Raw genomic sequence first — 24,475 nt, 5'->3', positions numbered from 1 at the left:
TACTATGCTGTACTGTACTGAGATTCAAGTATAAAGTAAGCAAAATGCCTCCACTACTGTTCAAGAGTCATTCCAACCAGGTTTTACTTGCAGATCCATATTTAACACACTGACTGTTACAAACTGCCAGACAGTTATTTTAGACCGAGAATTACAATCTCCTAAGAAAGCCAATTCTCCTTCTCTGCTCGAAACAATTCACATTCCATCTGACATGGACTCTGAAGATAATGCTGAGTTGTCATTCAACAGGGATCGCTATCTTGCTCCTTCACACTCTGAGCACAGACCCACAGGTGGGCGCTGCAGCTCCTCACATACAGCTAGCTCCCTGCCCTCCTCTCTTCCAAGTAGCCAGAGCAGTAATGGGGATAAAAAATGAGTGAGAGGACCCAAATGGGACTCGCCACGGTCAGGGGCATTGCTCATCTCCAAAGTCAAGGATAAAAGGTGATAAACACAAAAACTCCTCTTATAGAATGGGCAGTAGTAATGAATGTCACTTTGCCAAAACAAAACAAAACAAAACAAAACAAAAAACCAAAACTCTTGATATCTATTATAAGAATTTCATTTTTAATAAATGATGATATATATGATGCCTCACAATGGGTTACTCCACTTCTAATAGGACAAAGGACTTGTCCAGCCTATTCTCACAGTGCTTCTTTAAGTTTCTGAAAGAATTCTTACATCTTAAGTTTATTTCATAAAACTGAAAAGGCTGCCATGGTAGAGCACAAGCTTATCATGAATGAGTAACTGGGTTCACAGATGGATAAAAAGAACCACCACACCATCAGAACTACTATGCGAATGCACCGAGTAAAGACCTGTTTTGTATTCAAAGAACCCCTGCACTGTCCCCTCACGCCAAGTGTCAACTGGTCTCTAGAAACTACCAAATCTTTGTACACAAACATACATCCACAGCTACAAATATACAAGCTTCTTACTGGCATTATACAGAGTAGGCAGACAGCAAGCTTTTAAATCACCATCATACATTTGCCAAATAGTAGCAGTCAAGATTTTACTTATATTTGATTCATCAAGACTGAGAGAAAGGCTATATAAAACATCTTGTTTGCAAGAACCACAATGACTAAAATCAGCTAAGTAATGAAGTCATCTAAGAACCAGCAAAACAAAACAAAACAAAACAGAGGTTTTGCTTGGGGGAAGGATAAAAGATAATTTTTAGTATATTGATAAAATGATGAAAATTTGGAAGACTATGAAGAAATCCTTGAAACTCTTCAAACTATAAATGAAAAGATTTTCCCCAAACAGCCCAGTCACAGTACTTACAGCACTGAAGTTAGCAAAATTGCTTGGGTCAGCCTCTTTATTGGTAGTGGTAGAAGAAGTGAATGGATCACAAAACATATCAGGATCTTTTTCTTTGGGACTATCATTGCCTGGGAAAGGCTGAAATGGATCATTCAGTTTAAGGGGATCAGAAGAATCCAATTTGTTGATGGGTCTTTTCCCTGGATCAAAATCATTACAATTAACCAGTAGATACAGCAAACACAAGCACACAAGCACATGTTCACAGGAAGCATTTAAAGAACTGCAGGTGGTGTACAGAGCAAAAGCCTACGGCACTTTCTCAAAGGCCTTCACTGGCTGCACCAGCTGTCCTCAGAGCTTTCACTTCTCTCAAGTACATGGCAGGTGCAGCTAGATGGACAAAAACCAAATACAAAGAGGAAACAGGCCAAGAATCAAAATTTTGTCCAAAAATTAGGTCTTCCTCCATTTAAAGAAACGAGAAAAATGATAATGAATGCACAGAAATGGCCTCTAGTGGCAGCTTTAGCCTGAAACTAGCTGCAGTAAGAGTCAGTGACTGCAATTTGGCAAATCTCTTTTCTCTGGTATATTTACACAGTGCCCAGTAGCATAAAGCACAAGATTAATTTGACCTCACTTATTTTTGCCATCTATAAAACTTCAAGCTGAGAATGATCAACACTCAGAAGTCCACAGCCTATATGCATAGCTGCTGAAAACTTATCTTTGACCAAATAACAGTATGCTGCCCTGCTAATCCATCACCCATTGTTTCGATACCATTTTCAAGCAAATTATTTTATTCATTTATTCATCTTATTCATTCATTCATTTGCTTTTTAAGATAGGGCTTCTTTGTGTAGCCCTGACTGTCCCAAACTCACTCTGTAGAGCACACTGGCCTCAAACTCAAGAAATCCACCTGCCTTTGCCTCATGAGTGCTGGGACTAATAGCGTGTGCCACCATGCCCAGCTAAGTTCTTAAATTTTTAAAGTTTTACTTAAAGTGCAATACTTTTTTAAGAAAAGAGGTGAAGTTTAAGTTTCTTCAAATATGCTTTTCCTAGTTATCCCAGTTATGCTGATAGTCATAATGGATTCTTTTCATCAATGTTTACACAAGATGCTTGTATCTCATAACTACACATGCCTTCAGAAAGCCCCGTGAAAGCATGCAAACCCTGAGTTAAAGCTACCACATAACAACTAAGGCACTGAGGCTCAGACATGGGGAATTATACATTAAGATCACAGAGTAATGGCTCTAGTTATAGCCTATGAAGCCCCAGGTTTGATCTCTAGCACTACTAAAAATCCAAACAAACAAACCCCCAAACAAAGGAAAACAAAATCAAGCCTGGGGTTAATGCTAGCATTTGGGAGATGTGGGTAGGAAGTAGGAATATGAGGAATTTGGTCTGAGGCCAGGTTAAGCTACATGGAGCACTATCCAAAACCAAGAGGGCTGGAAATGTCGCTCAGTGGAGAGAGTGCTTGCTGAGCATCTGTGACACTGCAGTTCACAAACTGAGACTGGGGCTGACCAGAATATGAATTTAAGATCCCTAATCAATGATCTTTTCAACAAACCATCCTTTCCCTTTGCTCCTTTACAATGATGTACACGTGAATGTTTCCAGCTTTATTATTATGTGTATGTTGTGTTGATGTGTGTGTGTGAGGACGTATGTGCACAGTGTACGTATGCACAGCACATGTACTGCCCCTGAGCCTGTACACGGGTTCTGGGATCTGACTGTAGGTCACCAGGCTCATGAGCAAGTACATGTCCCCTATTAAGCCACCTCATACCCTTGTTTTCAGCTGTAAGACACTAAATTAGGGCATTTGAGTTTTCAAAGTATACTCACATGGGTGTAAAAATGTAAGTAAGCAAAATATTAGCTTTGCAAATTATATAGACTCTAACCAACTTCTAACCTATGATATACGTGAGTTTCCTTAAAAGATAAAAGAAAAAACTGCTTAACTCATTAAGTTTTGAGCAGACATTTATACACTAGCAACTATATGTAATATCCAGAATCAAATACCATGGGAAAACTATTATGAAAAGGCAAGAATGATTAACAGTAATAAGACAGTGGTCAGTGAACTTTGGGGGCTGAAATGTTACCCAGGAAAGGTCTAGGGATAAAAACCCAGAGTGCCCATCAACACTGTGTCTTCTCACAGAGCAGCGTGGCAGCACTGCCCACACTCAGGGAAGCTACCTTCACAGCTACTTTATTTTGCATTAAAAACAAACCTTTCCTTAGGGTAGTGCTAAACATAACAAAGACTCAAACAAACAAACAAAAAAACAGTTTAAAATATAACAATTTGTTCCTAGACTACAAAGAATTTTTAAATCAGATTTTTAAAGCCTGGTATGATGGTATACACCTTTAAACCCAGCACTCAGAGGAGGCAGAGGCAGGTGGTCTTCAAGAGTCTTGAGTTCAAGGCTAGCCTGGTCTACATAGCAAGTTCCAGGCCAGCCAAGGCTATTTCATTAGATCCTGTCTCAAAACAAAACATCTATTATAAAGGAATTTTAAAGAGCAAGCAGTTTTTCCTCCTTCCCTGCCTTTTTTTCCAAATAAAAATAAAAAATTAAAGATTTAGGGAGACTTCAAGTTAGTTTTCTCTCAAGAATATTAATTTAAAAACCAGAGTACAGGAAACTCCTATTCAAATGATAATCATTGGGTTTCCAAAAACCAAGACAAAACAAAACCAAAGAGATTTCACCCATTCTTCTTCTGAAATGGGGACAGGAAGGGGCACATGCCCAGCCAAGAGGACATCAGCAAGCTGCTGCTAAGTGCCTGGCTCTTGCTTGCAGCCTTTTATATGATACATCATGATGGAAGTATGACCCACACAACACGTTCTAGAGAGAGAAAAATCATAACATTATCTAGGAAAGTCTCCAGCTTGCATACCAGGGGGTGGCGGGCAAGGTCTTGTTGGAGTGCCAACTTTGGGCGGCAGTGCTGGAGGCACATCTTCACTCTTGCTGGCTGTTTCCTCTAACATAGGTTTTGCAATGGTCACACTGCTGGTAGAACTTGATATGGTAGGATTAAAAGCATCTTCATTGTTGACCTTTGTTTAAAAAGAAATGTTTGTATAGTATGGTATACACATGGTCAAAAGTACTCAGAAGAATCATTTAAGTATAATGAAGTTTTATTTCAATCCTTAGAAGTGACACTCTAACCTTTACATTCAAGAACAAACAGGATTAAAGCTTGGTCTGTCCGCGTTGGTTCTCCCACATCATTACTTATCAAGAGCAATAGACCTCAAAACAAGCCGACTCTACATGGAAGGCTTACTAAGAAAGCGTTAGGGAATACAAAACCTCCTGAGGTCCAAATGGACCATTTGATAATGGAACAAAAAAGAATGTCTAACTCTATGCTTGTCAGTGCCCATAAATATAGGAAAGACAATCTTTTTTTTTTTTTTTTTTTTTTTGGTTTTTCAAGACAGGGTTTCTCTGTGTAGCCCTGGCTGTCCTGGAACTCACTTTATAGACCAGGCTGGCCTTGAACTCAAAAATCTACCGGCCTCTGCTGAGTGCTGAGATTAAAGGTATGCGCCACCACGCCCGGTTTAGGAAAGACAATCTTAAAGAGATGGCTTCTTGAAAAACTATGAAGACAACCCAAAAGTTGTTTTCAAAAAGCAAACTGATCCCAGTGAAATATTAAATCTTAATATGGGTAATGAAAGACTGACTTTTCTATCACAAACTAGAGTATGATTTATTTAGATCAGTGTTTCTCCCCTTGTTCCCCCTCCCTTCCTGCTCTTTTTTTAAGACAATTTCTTTGTATATCCCTGGCTATTCTGGAATTCCACTCTGTAGACCAGGATGGCCTCAACTCACAAAGATCCACCTGCCTCTGCCTCCCAATGCTGGGAGTGCAAGTGTGGGCCACCCCCACCTAGCCAGGCCGGCATTTTTCAATAGTGGCACTGCTAACTTTTTGGGATGTAAGCACTACATTCAGGGCTGAGGCGGTGGCTCTGTGGAGGATGTACTCACTAAGTATGAACAGCATCTTCCACCTAGTTTTGAGAACCATAAATGTCTCTGGACACTGTCAAATGTTCCTTAGAGGAAGACAATTTGGCTTATCTTCAAATTCTCTCAAACCTTTTTCTCTTAACCTAAGTCAACACTACAGCTATACTGGACAATAGGTAGTGGACGCTCAGTGCCAGAGTTTATACACTTTTATGTTGGTGCAGACTCCAACAATGTCAATGGATAAAATCAAATAGGTAGTATACATAGAATGGAATCAAAGTTATAGCTACTAACCCAGAGAGTACACAGGGAGAAACGTAATTCAACTGGGAAAGAAACTTAAACAGACAACTCTGATTATCACACGGAACAGACCTTCTGGAAGAAAATGTAATCACCTGTACTGCTGTCTGCTTAGTGTAGAGATGTGATTGATTATAGCTGATCTGTAACTTCCACATGAAATCAACACCTGCTATGGACTGACTGCAATCAAATATCATGATTGTGAAAGAATTCTAATGGTAAGGAGGTCTGCTCATTTGATGGAACATGGTGCATTGCTCCTTCCTATTAATCTTTGCAGATTACCTTTGATAATGTGCTGAAGTCAGCAAATCCATCTCCAAATGATTCATTTCCGAAAACAGAAGCAAAAGGGTCTGTGGCTGGGAGTAAAGAAAGACACAATATTTCATGTTATTTTTTATGTGGTAACATTCAGAAAAATCACTCCTAAATCTGACTGATGTCTATACAGATTGGCTATACACTGAACATCCCATATAGTGTATTCCTTAGTATGAATCAGCTGGTAAATGGCTCAAGATAACAACCAGGTGCTACTGGAAGGTCAGGTATAGAGTTCTGGAACACATGTGAAACAAGACAGCTCTACAAAGTACATTTTTTGGTTGTTTGTTTCAAGGGAAGTACAGCATATGACTTTGCTGTCTGCCAGTCTTTCAAGTGCCAGGATCACAGTCATTTGACAATGTCCTTGACCAAATTATCTCTAAAAGGGATATCAAGTGGTTTACAGGGCCATCACTCACATATCATACATCATTCAAGTCTCTTTTCACAAACTTTAGACTAACCCAGACGTCACTAATTTCGACAAGAACCAAGTTCTTCATTCTCTATAGCAATAACTATATTCTATAGTTATCTGTAATTAGTAAGTAGTTTGTGTCACAAGTAGTTTGAACTTGTTATATATCCCCCCATAAAGCTAACGGTCATAGGCAGATCTAAATTTGCGTATATTGAGGGACAGAAGGCACATCTGCTAAAGTTTCCAGGACAGATTTGTACCTGGGACATATTTAAAATTAAAAAAAAAAAAGAATCGGCCAAGTGTGGTGGCACACACCTTTAATCTCAGGACTAGGTAGGCAGGGCAGGCAGATCTCTGTGAGTTTGAGGCCAGCCTAGTCTACAGAGTGAGTTCGCCCCTGTGAATGGGCGTGAGCTGTGGAATGACATATGCCGAAAAGACAGGGACCTTAATTCTTTTTTTTTTAAAGACACTTATTATTTTTTCATATATGTGTGTGTACATTGCGTGCATAAGTGTGTTCATACTACATGTGTGCCTGGTATCTGTGAAAGCAGAAGGTACTGCAGTTACAGGTGGTTGTGAACTGCCATGTGGGTTCTGGAAACTGAACCTGGTCCTCTGCAGAGCAGCAGTGTTCCTGATAGCTGAGCCATCTGTCCAGCCCCACAGCACCTCACTGTTGTCTGCTTTGCTACCGAGGAAGTAGGGCATTGAGAGTGAAGTAGACATGGGTAAAGACAGCCCTTTCCAGGTTGGTCACAAGTCTGATTGTGAAGAGGACACTGAAACGTCCATCACAGGAAACTGCAAGTTTAACTGCAGAAGATGCTTCTTCACACTAGTATAGCATCTGGGGAGCCCCAAACTGGGGGCTGCATCCACCATGCTGCAGTGTCAGCCACTCCCTTTCCTCTTCAGTTACTCCTGATCCATTCTTTTGATAGTGCACAAAGGTAGCCAAAGGAAATGCCCCGACACCTTTTCCTGCAGGAACTGACTATGCTGCACCATGCCCTCCGTCTCTTCCCTCACAGACTTTACAGGGAGTTACAACACTGCAGCAACACAGCTGAGTTAGGCCAGAACTAAAATACTGGAAAGTATAATTTGAAAAATATTAATTGAAAAAAAGTTATTTCTACATGACGAATATGTAATTGCTAGAATTTTTCTACAAGATAGTAAAGAAACGTACCCTAGATGACAGAATTTTTTCCAAATCAGAGAATTAAGACTTTGACAAGAACTGCCTCAGATGTTGATTGATATGAATCTGAAAGGATTCTGTCAGAGCATGTGAGACACATGCTGGAGGCAAGCTGGCAGGCAGCACAGAAGCCATGAGTAGCAGATCAGGCTTTCAATGTAAATATGAACTCACCAGCACCCTCTCTTCCCCAAAATAAAGGTAATATATTGGGGAAAGTGTATAAAAGCATAATATAAAATCATCTATAATCTTATTATAGATGTGAATAGTTTATAACTTCAGCAGTCTTTTTTTTCTGTTATGATTTTCTGTAAAGGTAAAAACAATATTGCAGGTATATAACTTTTTATCCCCTTCTCAGCTGAACTAACTCTAGTTCTTATCAGCACCCGACCTATATCTGCTCCCGCCTGACAATAGAAGCCCTATGAGGCCAGGAACTTGGTTTCATTCCTTACTTTCTCCTCAATGATGAGCACGAGGTCTGGTGAGTAGGAGGTGCTGCTATTTATTGAAAGTATTGTGAAAATAGGGGACAGAAGACACATGCTTATTAAGGAGCCTCCAAATAGATGTAACAGTTCCTAGCATAATCAGTTGACCAATAAGGAAGAAAGGAACAAATAAAAATTCCCCAAAAGACTGCTGTAGGGACTGCTTGGTGGATAAGAGTACAGACTGCTCTTGTAGGGTTCCCAGCACCTACAGTGGGCAGCTCACAACTGCCTGTAACTCCAGCCCCAGGGCATCCAATGCTGTCCTCTGGCCTCCATGGGTATCTACACTCACATGCACATACCTATACACACATACATAATTTTAAAACATTAAAGAAAGTATTCCCCCAAAGAGTAGCTGTTTACCTAAGAATCCTAAGATGAAGAAATCTTTCTCACCCCTATACCCACTAAATGTAAGATTTAAACTCAACCTCACACCATCTTCAAGAGATAGCCCTGAATAAGATGCATCTGCAAAGACACATTTGCACCTTATTGAGCTTTAATCAGCACCTGAAATGACTATTTCCTGAGTCTAGGGTTAGTAAAATATACTACACACAGAGAGACACCCAGACACAGACACACACACCCTCGCATCACAACTAATCTCATCTAAAGTAGAAAAAAAATGCTTACAAGTATCCTGAGCTGGCTTCTTCATCCTAGCTTTCTTTCAGAGTTTGAAGTGTCTATCCACCAGGAGTAAGCAAGTGCTGAGGAGAACTCAGCACCTCGTGTACTTGTATTACTATCACAGCAACTATAATTTAGTGGTAAGAGTGCAATGGTTTAACTAAATCTATTGTGTGTGTGTGTGTGTGTGTGTGTGTGTGTGTGTGTGTGTGTATACTCATTTTAAAAACTGATTTTGAAAGCCCACAATTCTAAATGTGATCAATACTGGCATTAAAGTAACTTGTTTGCTCCAATTTGCTTTATCACTCACTCTTGCTACTCACGCTGGGAGTTAGTATCTCACCCCCAGATCCATTCACACTAACCTCTCTCTATCATAGCCTCCTTCCCTTGCCACATGATCCTAGGAAAGCAGCACACCCGACTAGCCACCTTCCATCAAAGCACTCAGGTCTGATTTACTTTCCGCTTGTTTCTTGTGCTCCCAAGCCGTAGCTAGCCTAGTCATCTGTCTCACTCTTAATGAAGAGTGACAATGAAACAATTGTTGAGCCAAAAATGGTTACGATTCCATTGATCGGCAGAGGAGACAGCTCCGCAGTTGCCGCCAGCTCGGGGATTTCTGGCTCTTTTCTCTTCGCCTTAAATTCGGGTGTCTTTTATGAATAATCAAAAGCAGCAAAACCCAACGCTATCAGGCCAGCGTTTTAAAACCAGAAAAAGAGACGAAAAAGAGAGGTTTGGCCCTACTCAGTTTCAAGACTGTATTATTCAAGGCTTCACTGAAACTGGCACTGATTTGGAAGCAGTAGCAAGTTTCTTGACGCTTCTGGAGCAAAACTTGACTACCACCGCTTTGCAGAAACACTCTTTGACATCCTGGTGGCTGGCGGAATGCTGGCCCCAGGTGGTACACTGGCAGATGACATGATGCGCACAGATGTCTGTGTGTGTGCAGCACAAGAAGACCTAGAGACCATGCAAGCATTCACCCAGGCTTTTAACAAGCTAACCAGGCGCTACAGATACCCAGAGAAAGGTTTTGAAGATGAAGTTAAAAAGTTACTGCTCTTCCTAAAGGGATTTTCAGAGCCGGAGAAGAACAAGCTCGCCATGTTGACTGGGGTCCTTCTGGCTAATGGAACCCTTAATGCATCCATTCTTAACAGCCTTTATAATGAGAATTTGGTTAAAAAAAGGGTTTCAGCAGCTTTTGCTGTAAAGCTCTTTAAATCATGGATAAATGAAAAGACATCAATGCAGTTGCTGCAAGTCTTCGGAGAGTCAGCATGGACAACAAACTGATGGAGCTGTTCCCTGCCAGTAAACAGAGTGATGGGCATTTCACTAAGTATTTCACTGAGGCGGGCTTGAAGGAGCTTTCCGAGTATGTCCGCAACCAGCAGACCATTGGGGCTCGGAAGGAGCTCTGGAAGGAGCTGCAGGAGCAGATGTCCCACGGGGACCCATTCAAGGACATAATTTTATATGTCAAGGAGGAGATGAAAAAAGTAACATTCCAGAACCAGTGGTGATTGGGATGGAGAGTCTGGTCCAGTGTGATGAGCACCGTGGAGTGGAACAAAAAAGAGGAGCTTGTAGCAGAACAAGCCATCAAGCACTTGAAGCAATGCAGCCCTCTCCTTGCTGCCTTCACTGCTAAAGGTCAGTCTGAGCTGACTCTGCTACTGGAGACCCAGGAGTATTGCTATGACAACATTCACTTCATGAAAGCCTTCCAGAGAATAGTGGTGCTTTTTTATAAAGCTGAGGCCCTGAGTGAAGAGCCCATTCTGAAGTGGTATAAAGACACACATGTTGCTCCCCAGTGCTGCAGTTAGGGAAGTGCAGCCATATCTAGCTTTATATGTGAATGCTGGGGTTCAAGACTCAGGCCTGATGCTTGCACTGCAGTGGGGTTCTTACCCACTGAACCACCTTTCTAGCCAAAAACTACACTGGATACAGCAAAGCTTTTAGCTGGTTTTACTGACACTGAACACAGTACATAGCATAGAAACCCCTTTAAGGAGAATGATAAACGAGATAATGAGTAAGGGAGTAAAAGGTGATACACAAATATTTATTGCTATTATTAGTATGTTTTAAGTGATTATAATTATATGTCAATTTAAAAGGCATATTATAAGGGCAAAATGTTTACAGAAGGGCAAAACCTTGATGAAAAGGCGATGATTAATACTAAGGACACTGAGAACTGTCTTTACCTGAATCACTCGCTGCAGCAACAACTGTTCCACCAGGAGCAAATGGGTCATTGTGCTTCCAAGTTTCTACCTAAGAGAACAGTACAATCTATGACTGAGAGGCAATATTTCATAGGTGGAACTGCGCTGTCGAACCTAAAAGAAGGCTTTACAAAGTTCTGAATTAGAAAACAAACATTTAGAACAGAGTTTTTCCTTTCCTGATATAGTCTCAATGAATGGAAACAATTATTCTCTGATTACAAAATATTTATCTAAAAAGTATGTGGCATATGTATAATTTAACAAGTTAACTTTATGTGAACATCCAGTCACCAACATTCAATAGGCTTCATGTGTCTTTCTCCAACCACAATTCCAACCCTTCGTTTTGCAGAGTCACTTTTTGGTAGTACTGGAATTGAACCTAGAGCTCACACATCCTAACCAAGCACTCTGCCACTGAGTTAGGACCATCCAGGGACACAGAAAGGAAGAGATAGGTGTGATGACTATTATATCGGCGGCAACCTTCTATTTTAACAGAGAAACTATGAGATGAAAGCAAGGTGGTATTTGTTCTGAAAAGCACAAGATAAAAAGTAAGCACAAGTGGGTGAAACATCCCAGGCAGGGAGACAGACAGGAGACATATGTTATTTTAAATTAGGAAGGGCAGAGAGCAGTGGGTGAAACATCCCAGGCAGGAGACAAACAGGAGACATATGTTATTTTAAGTTAGGAAGGGCAGAGAGCAGTGGGGAATAGAGTTAACATGAAGAAGGAGGAGAATTCAGACTGCCATATTTTAGAGGAATCTGGCATATGGTCTACATTATAAACTAGGTGCGATAGTCTTGCGGAGACCACAAATATTCAGTTATAGAGGTGTTCCTCAAAATTTACATCAGTGGAAAATACCACCTGCTGGGCAAGTAACTCTTATTAATGAATACAGTAAGGAGATAATTTAAGAATACAAAAAAAAAAAAAAAAAAAAAACCCAACCCAACCCAACCCAACCTAAACCAAACCAATTACTCTTCTAAGGAGGTAATCTTCACTTAAGATTAACAGATGACAAAATAGCTGTGTAAAATCCCTGTCAGTTAATTGTGCCTTTCTTGGTCTAGTTTACCACAGAAATAATGCTGCCAAACTCCAAACAAAAACAAGCTGAATATTTTATAGTATTATTCTATTTTGATTATTTTAAAATATCCAGAGTATACATTTATTTTTATTTTATGTGAGTGTTTGAGCTACATGTATATATATCTATGTGCTCTTGTTTGTGTCTGTGTGTGTGTGTGTGTGTGTGTGTGTGTGTGTGTGTGTGTGTATCTATCTGTCTGTCTCACATGCCACAGCCACATGCCTGGTGCCTGTGGAGGGCTGGTGATGGTGTCAGATCCCCTGGAACTGGAGTTACAGACAGCTGTGATCTGCGGGTGGGTGCTGGGAACTGAACCCAAGTCTGTTATCTGCTGAGCCATCTCCGTAGCCCCTATATAAATAGTTTTAAAAAGTCTCAGAAACAAATGTCTTGGGCATATTAAAGTAATGAGATTTCTTTTTAAAGATTTATTTTTGATCATGTGTACATAAGTGCATGTCTCATGTGTGTCAGTACCTCAGACGTTAAAGGCAATGTATCCTCTGGAGTTGGAGTTACAGGCAGTTGTGAATATGGGTGTTGCCTGACATGGGTGTTGGAAACTGAACTTGGGTCTTTCTGGAAGAGAAATACATATGTTTAACTGCTGAGTCATCTCTCCAGCCAGGATGCCATGTAGCCTAAGATATTCTCAAACTAACTATGCAGCCAAGATTGGCTTTGAATCCTTTGCTTCCACTTCTCCAGTGCTGGGGTTATACCTTTTTACCACTGCATTCAGTAGAGTCAATGCTTTGAATCTAAAATATCTTTATTTTTAAAGCTGAGGTATCAACATCTGCCTTGCAAAGTTGAAAATGAAGATTGGAGCCATGGCTGTATAGCACTGAGGGCTTTGGATCACCGTCTGTGGCTGTTAAGCAGAGCCTGACATTCAGTGCAAATTTATACTTTTCAAGATTAACATTCCAGGTGTAACTATAAACAACATGAATGATTTTATTTTTCTAAAATATTAATGTCTCCCTTTGGGCTGGAGAGAAGGCTCAGCAGTTAAGAGCACTGCTCTTCCAGAAGTCCTTAGTTCAATTCCCAGCAACCTCATGGTGGCTTACCACCATCTGTAACGGGATCTGGTGCCCTCTTCTGGTGTGTCTGAAGACAGTGACAGTGTACCCATACAAATAAAATAAATAATCTTAAAAAAAAAGAGAAGAATTTAATGTCTCCCTTTAAGTAATTTCCATTTTTAAAACTAATACAACAGATATTTATAAAAAGTTTTACTTAAGACTGGCTTTTGGACTTTCAGTCACACACATCACCAATGGGGTAAGGACAACTTCATCCTGAGACACTATAAATCATCTACTCCTCTCCAGTGGATGATCAAAGTATGAAACCATTAAAATGTGGACCATTAAAGTAAGCTAAGGGAAGCTTCCACTGCTATATATTCAATACATTTCCTTAAACACTTGTACATGCAGCTGAATAGTCTTGAATCCTGCCACTCACCGATGTATTACTGCTGTTGCTGGATGCACTGAAAGGGTCCGTACTTGAAGTGGTAAAAGGATCAGTAGAAGTCTGCTTAAAGAAGCAATCAGACGCAAAAGGATCTGAGCCTTTGAAAGGGTCACCACCAAATGGATCTAAAAAGAAGAAATAAAACAAACATAAAAAGCTAAAAATCTAATTTTCTCTCTTGTCTATAGGAATTATCATTGCCATATTAAAAGACACTTTGAGGCATTCCTTATGAGCCACTGTGAGGCTGGGCTGGGTCTGTCCACCACTCAGACTCAAAAAGCCATAACAATTTCTCTTTACTTCTTTTTGTTCCTTTCTGATACTAGCCAGAGTTTTAAAGTATGCATCTTCTGGTACTGTGTGTTCTCTTATTCTTTCTAAAGCTCCCTCCCGTCCGTCCTCAGTGTGGCTGCTTGTCCACTATGTGGCTGACCTCTCCATTCTCTTCTCCATTCCTCTCCTCTAAACAACTGGTGAGATTTACAGCCTCCCTGCCCTAGTGTTTTTCTTTTAAACTCAATAAAATTGTCCTCTTTGAATAGACTTGATTTTCAAAAAGTAAAATCACTTTGAACTCCTACAGAACTTCAAGTTCCCTTTTTATTTCAGATTCTATTCTGCTTTCAAGAAAGATAGAGCAGGAGTTGGAGAGTTGGCTCAGTGGTTAAGAGCATTGAGTACTCTTCCGGAGGTCCTGAGTTCAAATCCCAGCAACGACATGGTGGCTCACGACCATCCATAATGAGATCGGATGCCCTCTTCTGGGGTGTCTGAAGGCAGCTACAGTGTACTTACATAGAATAAATAAATACATCTTTAAAAAAAAAAAAGAGCTTTTCACTTAGTAACCTTTTTAGTTAGCGTTTAATTTTAAGCGATCCAGTCCTAAGTTTTCTAGTACTATGTTTATAAAGGAAACAACAAAAACTTTAAAACATAGTTCCTTCTCTGAACTCAGGCTAATACACTGAAACACATTTGGGAAGCAAAATTTAGTAGAAAACAACTTCCTTTATTCTAGTGAAAAATCCCAGAAAAATGATCATCTTAAATTTAGTAATTTTTCAATGCCTCCAACTCATATGACCAGTCTAAAATTGTAGGATAGTAAAGTTATTTTATAGCCTTGTATTCTGTCATAGTATACAGACTCATATTAATTTAACTTTACACAATATGGAAAAATTAGATCTTATGCATATATGTATCAGTACAGTCCTTGCAGAGATCAGAGGTATTGGTTCCCCTTAGCTAGAGTTACAGACAATTGTGAGACACCCTATGGGGTTGGTAATCAAACGCTGGTCCTCTATAAAGGAAAATACACAGTCTTAACCACTGAGCCATCTTTCTACCCCTACCACCAATGTTATTTTTAAGCAGCATTTTGATTATTATTTTTTTAAAAAGTGAGGCTTGAGTTGAAAGTGTACCAGAGTACTTGCCTAGCTGGCACAAAGTCCTGTTTAACCCCAACACAGATACACAGACACACTACACACACACACACACACACACACACACACACACACACACACACACACCCTTGGCTTTAGAGCAGTTTTAAAACTAAAAAGCAGTTCATCTCCTAGAACTACCCAGGTTCTGTGTTCTCACTAAATACAATATTAGGCTATAACAGAATAGAATCTAAGTTAAGAAGAAACGCAAAAATATACTGACCAATTTTTCCAAAAGGATCATCCTTGAAAGGATCACCTGTGACAAAAAAATAAAATAAAATAAAAGTAAATAAATGAAAAACCCTGATTATTTATTGTTGTGGAAAAGGGTATTTTTAAAGCAAAAGCAAAGTTAAGTTAAACAATAACTTAAGAGTTTCAACAATTCTACTTCTACTTCAATATAATACACATCATAAAAAGGCAAATTAGAGCCATGGTGGTTTGAATCGAAATGTCCTCCACAGTCTCTGGCCTTTCAACACCTGATCACAGTTGGTGTCAGTGTTTGGGGAGGTTTAGGACGGCTGCCTTTGTTGGATGCAGTGTGCATGGGAGGCAGGCTTTGAGCTCACTTTGACTTTTAAGGTTTGCTCTCTGCTCCTGTTCTGGCTGCCATGCTGTCCCTGCCGCCATGCTGTTCCTGTTGTCCCTGTCCCTGCTGTCCCTGCCGCCATGCTGTCCCTGCTGCCATGCTATCCCTGCTATCTGCTGTCCCTGCTGCCCTGTTGTGCCTGCCATTACAACCTCAAAGCCTCTGGAACAATAAACCGAAATAAACTCTGACATCCATACATTGCCTTGGCCATGGTGTTTATCACAGCAGCAGCAGAGTAACAACTATAAGAACCAAATATACTTACCTTTGATTGAAAGAGTTTACAGGGGAAGAGACACACAATAGTAAAATTTTACCAACAAAATATCTACTCCTCACAAGGCTACTGGGCAGATCTTACCATCAGTACTTCATGTAATAAAGAAGGCCCGACTAAACAACAACAAAACAAAAAGAAAAACTCTCAGAAAGTTAAGAAGCCAGAGGCAAACTCTGACATCAATGGCCACTTGAATTTTGACAAGAGTGTCATGAACAACAAAGAAACGGTGAAAGGACAGTCTTTCAACAAAAGGTATTTGGGGCTGCGGATGAAAAGAGAGAGAGAGAGAGAGAGAGAGAGAGAGAGAGAGAGAGAGAGAGAGAGAGAGAGAGAGAGAGAGAGAGAGAGAGGAGAGAGAGGCAGGAGAGGGAGGAGAGGGAAGAGAGGGAGAAGGAGAGAGGCCACAGTACATCAGATCAGATCCCTGGAGTGGAGTTACAGGCAGTGAGCTGTCTGAGCTGTATCTCTAGCCCCAACAGCTAAAACTATAAGGTTCTTGGAAGAAAACCAGGAGTATGAGTGCTCATGCTTGTAATCAACACTGAGGAGGGTTCCCATTAAGAAGACTGCCATTAGCTTGTGCCAGTGGAAGATAGGAGAAGGTATCAGATCCTCTGGAACTGGAGTTACAGTGAGTTCTGAGCTGCCATGTGGATACTGGACACTGATCTCAGGTCCTCTATAAGAGAAGCAAGCCAATTAAGCCAAGGCTTAACTACTGAGCCATCTCTTCAGCCCCTTGTTTGTGTGAGACTATGCAGCCCTGGCTGAAACAAGCTCTGTAGACCAGACTGGCCTCAAGCCTATGGGATCCTCCCACCTCTGCTTACCAAGTGCTGGAATTATAATCACACACCTATGATACCAAGCTCAGTAGTTCTGGAAATAAAACGTAATTCAAAAGACCGTTGACACAAGAAATATTTAACATAGTTCATAGACATGATATATTTTAGTCAGAGTTATGGTTTTTGTTTTGTTTGTTTGTTTTTGAGATAGGGTTTCTCTGTACAGCCCTGGTTGTCTTAGAATTCTTGTAGACCAGGCTGGCCTCAAACTCAAGAGATCCATCTGTCTCTGCTTCCTGAGTGCTGGGATTAAAGGCATGTGCCACCATGCCCAGCAAGATTTATGTTTCCTAAATTAGAAATATCTTAAGGAAAGAGAATCAGACATCTAATTCTATTATAGCTTCCATTGTCATTTCAGTTTTATTTTATTTTTGAGATAATAATCTCACTGTGTAGCCCTGGCTATGTAAACTATGCTGGTTTTGAACTCAAGAGATCCATCTACCTACCTCTGCCCTTTGAGTACTAAAACTAAAAATTTATGTCACCATGCCTGACACCTTCTACTGATTCAAAATTACACTGTTAGCTTTTTTTTGTTGTTTTTCTTTTCTTCATTTTTAAAAAGTTTCCTGAGGCAGCTTTGTTCTGTAGCTCAGGCTAAACTCAAATTTGCAAAATGTTGGGATTACAGAAGTGTGATTCCATGCCTGGTCTGGTGTTAGTATTTCAGTAATTATTAGCTAAATGATGCTGACTCATGAGTGTGCAATCTCTATCACTGGCTTATAACATATCTTTCCATTAGCCTTTACTCTGAAGAAACATTCTCTTAATCAGATAATCCTATGGTAGAATGTTAAAATTAAATAGGAGCAAATGTAAGACTAAAGACCCTTATTTTCAGCTTTGCTTATATTGTAAAAAAAAATGCGCTCTCAAAACTGAAGCCTTAATGATTATATAATTTACACAGCAGAAATATTGTTTTAGATATACTTACAAAAGAAAGATACTTACTGCCAACAAAAGGATCAGACTGGAAAAAATCCAAGTTTGTATCTGCAACTGCATCTGTCAGTGAACTTGATTCTACATTAAATGGATCTTCCTAGAAATAATTTTTAATTAAAAGATATTTTAGTAACCAAACGTTTAGAGAAGTACTTCAAGTGACCTACATTCTGATCATATACATACTTTGAAAAATTTTAGTAAATATTTTTCAGCTACAAAGATCATTTAAGACATGAATAACAAGAACAATCGAATGTACAATTATCTTCACCTCTTTTGAGTGCTTGTCATCGTCAAATCTCGGAGTAACTTTCTCATTACCAGCCACAGTCACAGCCTCACTTTCATCAGTCACATCAGAAGGTGCGATTTCAGGACTACTTCTTACCTACAAAGACACACACGTGAGCAGGACAGAGAAGTCTCTGTCTCAGGCAGGGGATATGGCATGTGTTGTTGCTGAGCCTGACAACTGAGTTCCGTCTCCAGGACTCATTAAAGGGAGTGAAAACAAACTCCTACAAGTTTTCTTCTGACTTCCGCAAGAACACTGTGGCGTGCTAAACCCACCCATAAATATAATAAAGACTTTTGGAAAAGATTATTTTAACAGCCCTTTTCTTTTTTTTTAAGAGAGAGAGACAGGGTCTTACTGTGAAATCTTGGCTGGCCTGGAACACACTATGTAAACTAGGCTAGCCTCAAAACTCAGAGGTTTACCTGCCTTTGCCTCTGAGTACTGGGACTTAAAGGAATCACAATGCATGACTAAAAACAATTTTTTAACTGCGTGTCTGTATGTTTGTGTGTGTCTTTTTTTTTAACTAATTAATTAATTTATTTAATGTATATGAGTATACTGTTGCTGTCTTCAGACACACCAGAAGAGGGCATCAATTCCATTACAGATGGTTGTGAGCCACCATGTGGTTTCTGGGATTTGAACTCAGGACCTCTGGAAAAGCAGTCAGTGCTCCTAACCACTGAGTCATCTCTCCAGCCCGTGTGTGTGTGTGTGTGTGTGTGTGTGTGTCTTAAAATTTATTTTGGTATTGAGGATTAAACCCAGGGCCCTTTAAATGATGCAAAAAGTATCTGTCACTATGCTCTATCTCCAGACCCTTAAAACCTTTTTCTATCCAATACTAAGTGGTCATCTCTGAACTCATACACATATAGGTAATATTATATGGACTGAACAGGTTGTATTTATTTTCTTTCTCCCTTGTTCCCTCCTTCCCCCTCCCTCTCTCCTCTCCTCCACCCCCCCACCCCCCCCCCGTCCGGCTGCCGTGTATGTGTGTGTGTGTGTGTGTGTGTGTGTGTGTGTGTGTGTGTGTGTGTAAAACAATTAAAAAAAAAGAGGCCATGAATTTCACCAGAATGTAGGAAGGGTTAGAAAAAGGGGAAGGGAAAAAGGATGTACTCAAAATTTAATTCCAAAAAAGAATTAAAATAGCATTTAAACTATTTTTCTTAAATACTTAAAAACAAAGTACACTTTAAATAATGCTATTACCTAAGCCAGGTTTTCGTGCTATCTCTGCAATTCTCAAGGCAGAAGCAATTGCACAGAGGTGTTTGAGGCTAACTTGGGCAACACAGTGAGACCCTGTCTTCAAATGTTATCATCTACAGAAGTGCTTTTGTTGTTCTGAGACATGGTCTCACTACATAGCCCTAAGTTCTAAGCCGTCTTAGAACTTACAACTGTCCTCCTTAGCCTCCGGAGTGCTGGGATTTAGAGTGTATGCTAGGGCTACAGGGATAGCCAAGCAGGGAAAGACACTGATAACCCAAGTTCAATTCCTGGTCACAAGGTAAAAGGAGAGAACTGACTTCCACATGTTTTCTTCTGACTTTCATGTAGACACTCTGGTATGTGTATACGTGTAAAATAAATACACAGAAACGTAAATGTACCTGCCACCATGCCCACCAGAAATACTGATTGTCACCTATGTTCTATGAAAAGTAAATAAAAAACCAGATGTGATACCACACTCTCTTAATCTCATTAAATGGGAATAGAGGCAGGCAGGTCACATGCATAAAGTCAGGGCTGAGAAGATGGCTTCCTTGGTAAAGTGCCTGGTGCACTGAATTCAAGTTTGAAACTTCCAAGTAAAAGCCAGGCATGGTAGGGAGTAACTGTAATACCAATGCTGGGATGGCTGAAACAGGTTGACATCCTAAGTCTAGCTAAAATGGCAGTCTCTATTTTCAGTGAGGAGACCGTGTCCCAAAAAATAAGGTAGATAGCAGTACTAGAAGAGAGCAAAGTTGAACTATAGCTTCTATCTATACTTGCATACATAGATGAGTGCAACCAAAGGTGAGCACACTTGTGAACCCCCTCTCCCCACAAGCAGACACAGTAAGTCAAAAAAGAGCTTAAAGACATCCTTAGCTATATATTAAGTTTAAGGCTAGCCTGAGCTACATAAGACCTATTATTTAAAAAATACTTTTATTAAGTAGATTACATTTGAACATTAGTTAAAACTGAAAAGAAAAAATTTCAATTGTTGGGCCTGAAGGATCATCTTAGCAGTTAAGAACACTAGTTGTTCTTCCAGGGAACCAAAGCTCAACTCCCAGCACCCACACAAGGCAGCTTAAACTGCCTGTTAACTCCAGCTCCAAATGATCTGACACCCTCTTCTGGCTTCTGTGGGTACCTGTACACACATACATAAATAAAAATTAAAATGTATCTTAAAAATTATACTTCTTTCTATTATATACAATGCTGATAAAACACTGCTCTGGGGCTGGAGAGAGCCTATTTGATAAAGAGCCTGCTGCTCAAGTGTGGACTGAGTTCAGATCCCCAGCATCCATGCAAAAAGCCAAAAGTGGTGGTGTGTGCTTGTAAACCCAGAGCAGGGGTGATGTAGACAGACAGACACCTGGGGCTTCCGGCCAGTCACCCTAGTCTAATTGGTAAGCTCTAGATCTCCGAGGCCCTATTTTTTTAAAAACAAGTGAACAGCATCTAAGGAGTGACACTTTGAGGACGCCCCCTGGTCTCTGCACATAAGTCTGTACACACTAACTTTGATCTTCATCAATCTGTGGGGGGAGTCGAGGGGGAAACTTAATAATAAACACTATGAAACAAAAACTCACTGAGGACTCCTGGTGTGTGGGTTCAGACTCTAGGTTGTTTTGGCCTTCAGCATGTTCGTTGAAGTTGGCTGTTTCACTGCTGCTGGTGCTGAGGCTACAGTAATCTGTAGCACCATTAACAAGAACGCTTTGTGGGCTACTGCTCCAATTTGATTGGTTATTATCAGTTTCCAGATCTTTCATTTCCAATCTCATTTGCATCTGCCAATACAAAGTAGAAATACAAAACAATTTAATCCTAGAAATAAATATATCACAAATATCTATGCCCCTAGACTAACTCAGGGATGAGTTTGCTTCCTATTAGCAGATTCCTCTAGGAATGAAGCATGACTTAAAGGCTTCAATAATCTCTCCCAGTGAGTCCTCCTGCAATGTCAGCATGCATGCATTTGTTTTTGTAAGCCTTATGAAATTTCTGTCAGGTCTCTGAGAACTACTTCTTCTAAAAAAATAAGTCACACAAAGTCCAATAAACAAAGGATAAAGCTGTTTTGACCTAAACTAGTCAAATGAATTCAACCGTAAGACACAAATGGAAGAATCAATATATAATAATAAACAGATACAAGAAAACTAAATGATTTCACTAAGAAAAATTGATCTAAAAATTGGAATCCCAAAAAAACCCAGTAAGTTGTTCAGTGTCTTAGAGTTATTACTGCTGTGATGAAACCTCATGACCAAAGCAACTTGGGGAGGAGAAGGATCATTTGGCTTACACTTCCACAGCATTGTTCATCATTAATGGAATTCAGGACAGGAACTCAAACAGGGCAGGAACCTGGAGGCAGGAACTGATGCAGAGGCCATGGAGGAGTGCTGCTTACTGGGTGGCTCCTCATGGCTTGCTCAGCCTGCTTTTTTTTTTTTTACAACCCAGGACCATCAGCCCAGGGATGGCACAAGCCACAATAGGCTGAGCCCTCCCCATCAATCACTAATTAAGAAAATGTCTTTCAAGCTGGACATAGTGATATGCCTTTAATCTCAGCACTTGGGAGGCAGGGGAGGGTAGATTTCTGTGAGTTCAAGACCAGCTTGGTCTACAAAGTGAGTTCCAGGATAGCCAAGACTGTTAGAGACAAGACCCTGTCTCAAAAAAGAAAAGAAAAAAATGCCCTGCAGGCTTGTCCCATCTCACAGAAGCATTTTCTCAATTGAAGCTTCTTTTCCCCATGACTCTAACTTTTTTACCTCATGTTTTGCCTCATTTAATCCTTATAATAGCCCTAATAAGTAGGTTTGTTGTTAAATCTTCAACTTTAAAGATAAAAAAGCTGATACTCAAAAGTGATTCGCCTATGAAATGACAGAGCCAGCATTTAAACCTGAACAGCTTTAACTACAAAGCCCCTACTCTAATCTATTATGTAAATGACCATTAGACACCAACTTTAAGTATTAAACAACCAGAGATACTAACTAGGCAGAGGAAGAAGGGGCAGGTGTTAGAAAGTTACAACAAGGACACACAAGGCCCCTCTGGGCATTCTGCTGGTTTCCACTTACTGAGCTGATTTCCTGTTGTGACTCTTGTAGGTGCTGCTGAAGAGGTTCCAGCTGAGCCTTCCCTGACTCCACACTTTCTTCCAATTGTGCTGTTTCTTGTTGTAGGCGACTTAGTTCTTCTCTAGCTTTCAACAGTTCTTCCTCATAACTGGAGATCTGAGATTCTTGACTAGTTATTTCTGCTTTCAGGGAAGAAATCTATAAATGGAGATGAATGGGAGATGGAATTAGACACGAGATGTCTAGTTTAGTGGACTGGAACTTTTGAGGTATTCTTTTGGCAGTGAAAGTTAACAGGGAAGGGGCCAAAAGCAACTCAGAGGCATCTGTGTAACACAGGTAACATCTGTGTAATCAAGAGCTGGAAAAATATCACCCTTCTAATTCCTACTACAGAGAACTATAACTCTTCATAAGCATCCTTCCAACGCCTTCATAAAGCAGCTGCTGGCTACAGTGCCACTAACAAGCAGGCAATGTTTTCTTTCTAAACCAGGAACAAGATGGAGGTAGCAAGTCGGTCAGTAAGCAGCCAGGCTTTACCAGCTGGGCCTCCTCAGCACACTTTTTCCTGACTTCCTGGAGCTGCTCCTCCAGCTGGGCTTTCTGCTCATCCAGTTCACCCAGGAGCTCCTGCACCTGCTGCTTCTGGGCCTGCAGTTTTTGTAGATTAATACTCTCCCTTTGAACTTCATCTTGAAGATCCTGAAACACAAGAAACACATTTATCTCTTTGAGGGCATGGAAAGGTAAGATTTTAAGTCTACTTTAAGGGAAAACAGTCTTGTTTATTAAGTATTTTGTATTGGAGGACTAAAGCACTTGATTTTACATGCAGTCTTCAAGTGACCTCTTCTGGATTTGGATCTCTAGTCTGCTTACTCAGATAGGTCCTTGGATGTCTAACTGACTGCTATGTGTCAAAACAGAGCTCTTATTATTTCCTGAATCTGCTGTAACCTCGGTCTTCTAGTGAAAACCATGGCATCTTCTTCCACTTTTTTCCTTCCACTTCCCTTTCTCTTCTGTGTCAGGTCTGCCAGCAAATCCTTCCCTGCAGTGCTGGTTTCAGTCATCTTCATCTCTCTCAGAGAGTTACCTTTCAAGGGGTTATGCTGCTTCACCTCAGCTACTCTTACATGTATTTTCAGCGCCCTAGCCCCTTTTAAAAAGCCTTTTGCCTTCTGGGACTGAGCAATGCTAGATCCTTGGGCTTCCATTCACAGCTGCTGCTGAGCATTGTTGGGAGTTAGACTACAGACTAAGCTATCAACAAATTCCCTTACTATATGACTACTCATAAGTTCTGTGACTCTAGAGAACCCTGACTAATACAGAAGTTGGTGGCACACACCTTTAATCCCAGCACCTCCAGAGGCTGAGACAGAATAGATCTCTGAGTTTGAGGCTAGCCTAGTGTACTGACTAGTTTTATTGTGTCAACTTGACACATGATAAAGCCATCTGAGAGGCGGGAACCTTAATTAAGAAAACACCTCCATAATATACAGCTATATGGCATCTTATTAATTATTGATTGAGATGGAGGGTGGTACAATCCCAGGACTAGCGGTCTAGGTTCTATAAGAAAGGCTGAGCAAGCCATGAGAAGCAAGCCATTAAGCAGCGTCCTTCCAAGGCCTCTGCACCAGCTACTGCCTCCAGGTTCCTGCACTGTTTGAATTCCTGTCCTGGTTTCCTTTGATAAACAGTGCTGTGGAATTGTATGCCAAATAAATCCCTTTCCTCCCCAACTTGCTTTTTGGTCATGGTATATCATCATAGTAACAGAAACCCTAAGACACCTGGTCTACATAGTGACTACCAGGACAGCCAGGGCTACATGGATAACCTGCCTCAAAAAATAAAAAACAAAACACCACAAGCACTAATAACAACCCTCCTCCCCACCCAATCCTGGTTAAACGCCCAGCATTTAAAAGGAACAATTCCAACTTATGTCAAATTCCATACTTTCTTATTGTATTTAACAGTGAAAGGAGTGGTCTCATTTGCCAGATCTTGGGTGAATGTAGGGAAGAAAGGGTTGGGAACAGAGGTGTAT

The 24,475-nt window shown here is 40.4% G+C and overlaps 1 protein-coding gene and 1 pseudogene across 7 annotated transcripts in view; one reads left to right on the top strand and one right to left on the bottom strand.

Moving 5' to 3' along the window:
• Eps15 (epidermal growth factor receptor pathway substrate 15) overlaps positions 1-24,475 on the bottom strand; it is a 107,643-nt gene that overhangs the window by 3,540 nt on the left and 79,628 nt on the right. For 5 of the 7 annotated variants that reach the window (XM_006502738.2, XM_030253192.1, NM_007943.3 and 2 more), the window contains 11 exons: positions 22,954-23,115; positions 22,411-22,608; positions 20,899-21,099; positions 18,038-18,154; positions 17,770-17,860; positions 15,298-15,333; positions 13,600-13,736; positions 10,986-11,055; positions 5,937-6,013; positions 4,249-4,411; positions 1,312-1,493 (listed from right to left, as the gene is read on the bottom strand). In XM_006502738.2, the coding sequence (XP_006502801.2) occupies positions 1,312-1,493; positions 4,249-4,411; positions 5,937-6,013; positions 10,986-11,055; positions 13,600-13,736; positions 15,298-15,333; positions 17,770-17,860; positions 18,038-18,154; positions 20,899-21,099; positions 22,411-22,608; positions 22,954-23,115 (1,434 nt within the window). The remainder of the gene's footprint in view (positions 1-1,311; positions 1,494-4,248; positions 4,412-5,936; positions 6,014-10,985; positions 11,056-13,599; positions 13,737-15,297; positions 15,334-17,769; positions 17,861-18,037; positions 18,155-20,898; positions 21,100-22,410; positions 22,609-22,953; positions 23,116-24,475) is intronic. The other 2 variants (XM_017319956.2, XM_006502740.3) reach the window with 1 other exon arrangement.
• On the top strand, positions 9,338-10,579 carry Gm12749 (predicted gene 12749; annotated as a pseudogene).

Source organism: Mus musculus, chromosome 4, assembly GCF_000001635.26.
Source record: "Mus musculus strain C57BL/6J chromosome 4, GRCm38.p6 C57BL/6J".
Lineage (NCBI taxonomy): Eukaryota > Metazoa > Chordata > Mammalia > Rodentia > Muridae > Mus > Mus musculus.
This window is presented reverse-complemented; position numbering and strand designations above follow the sequence as displayed.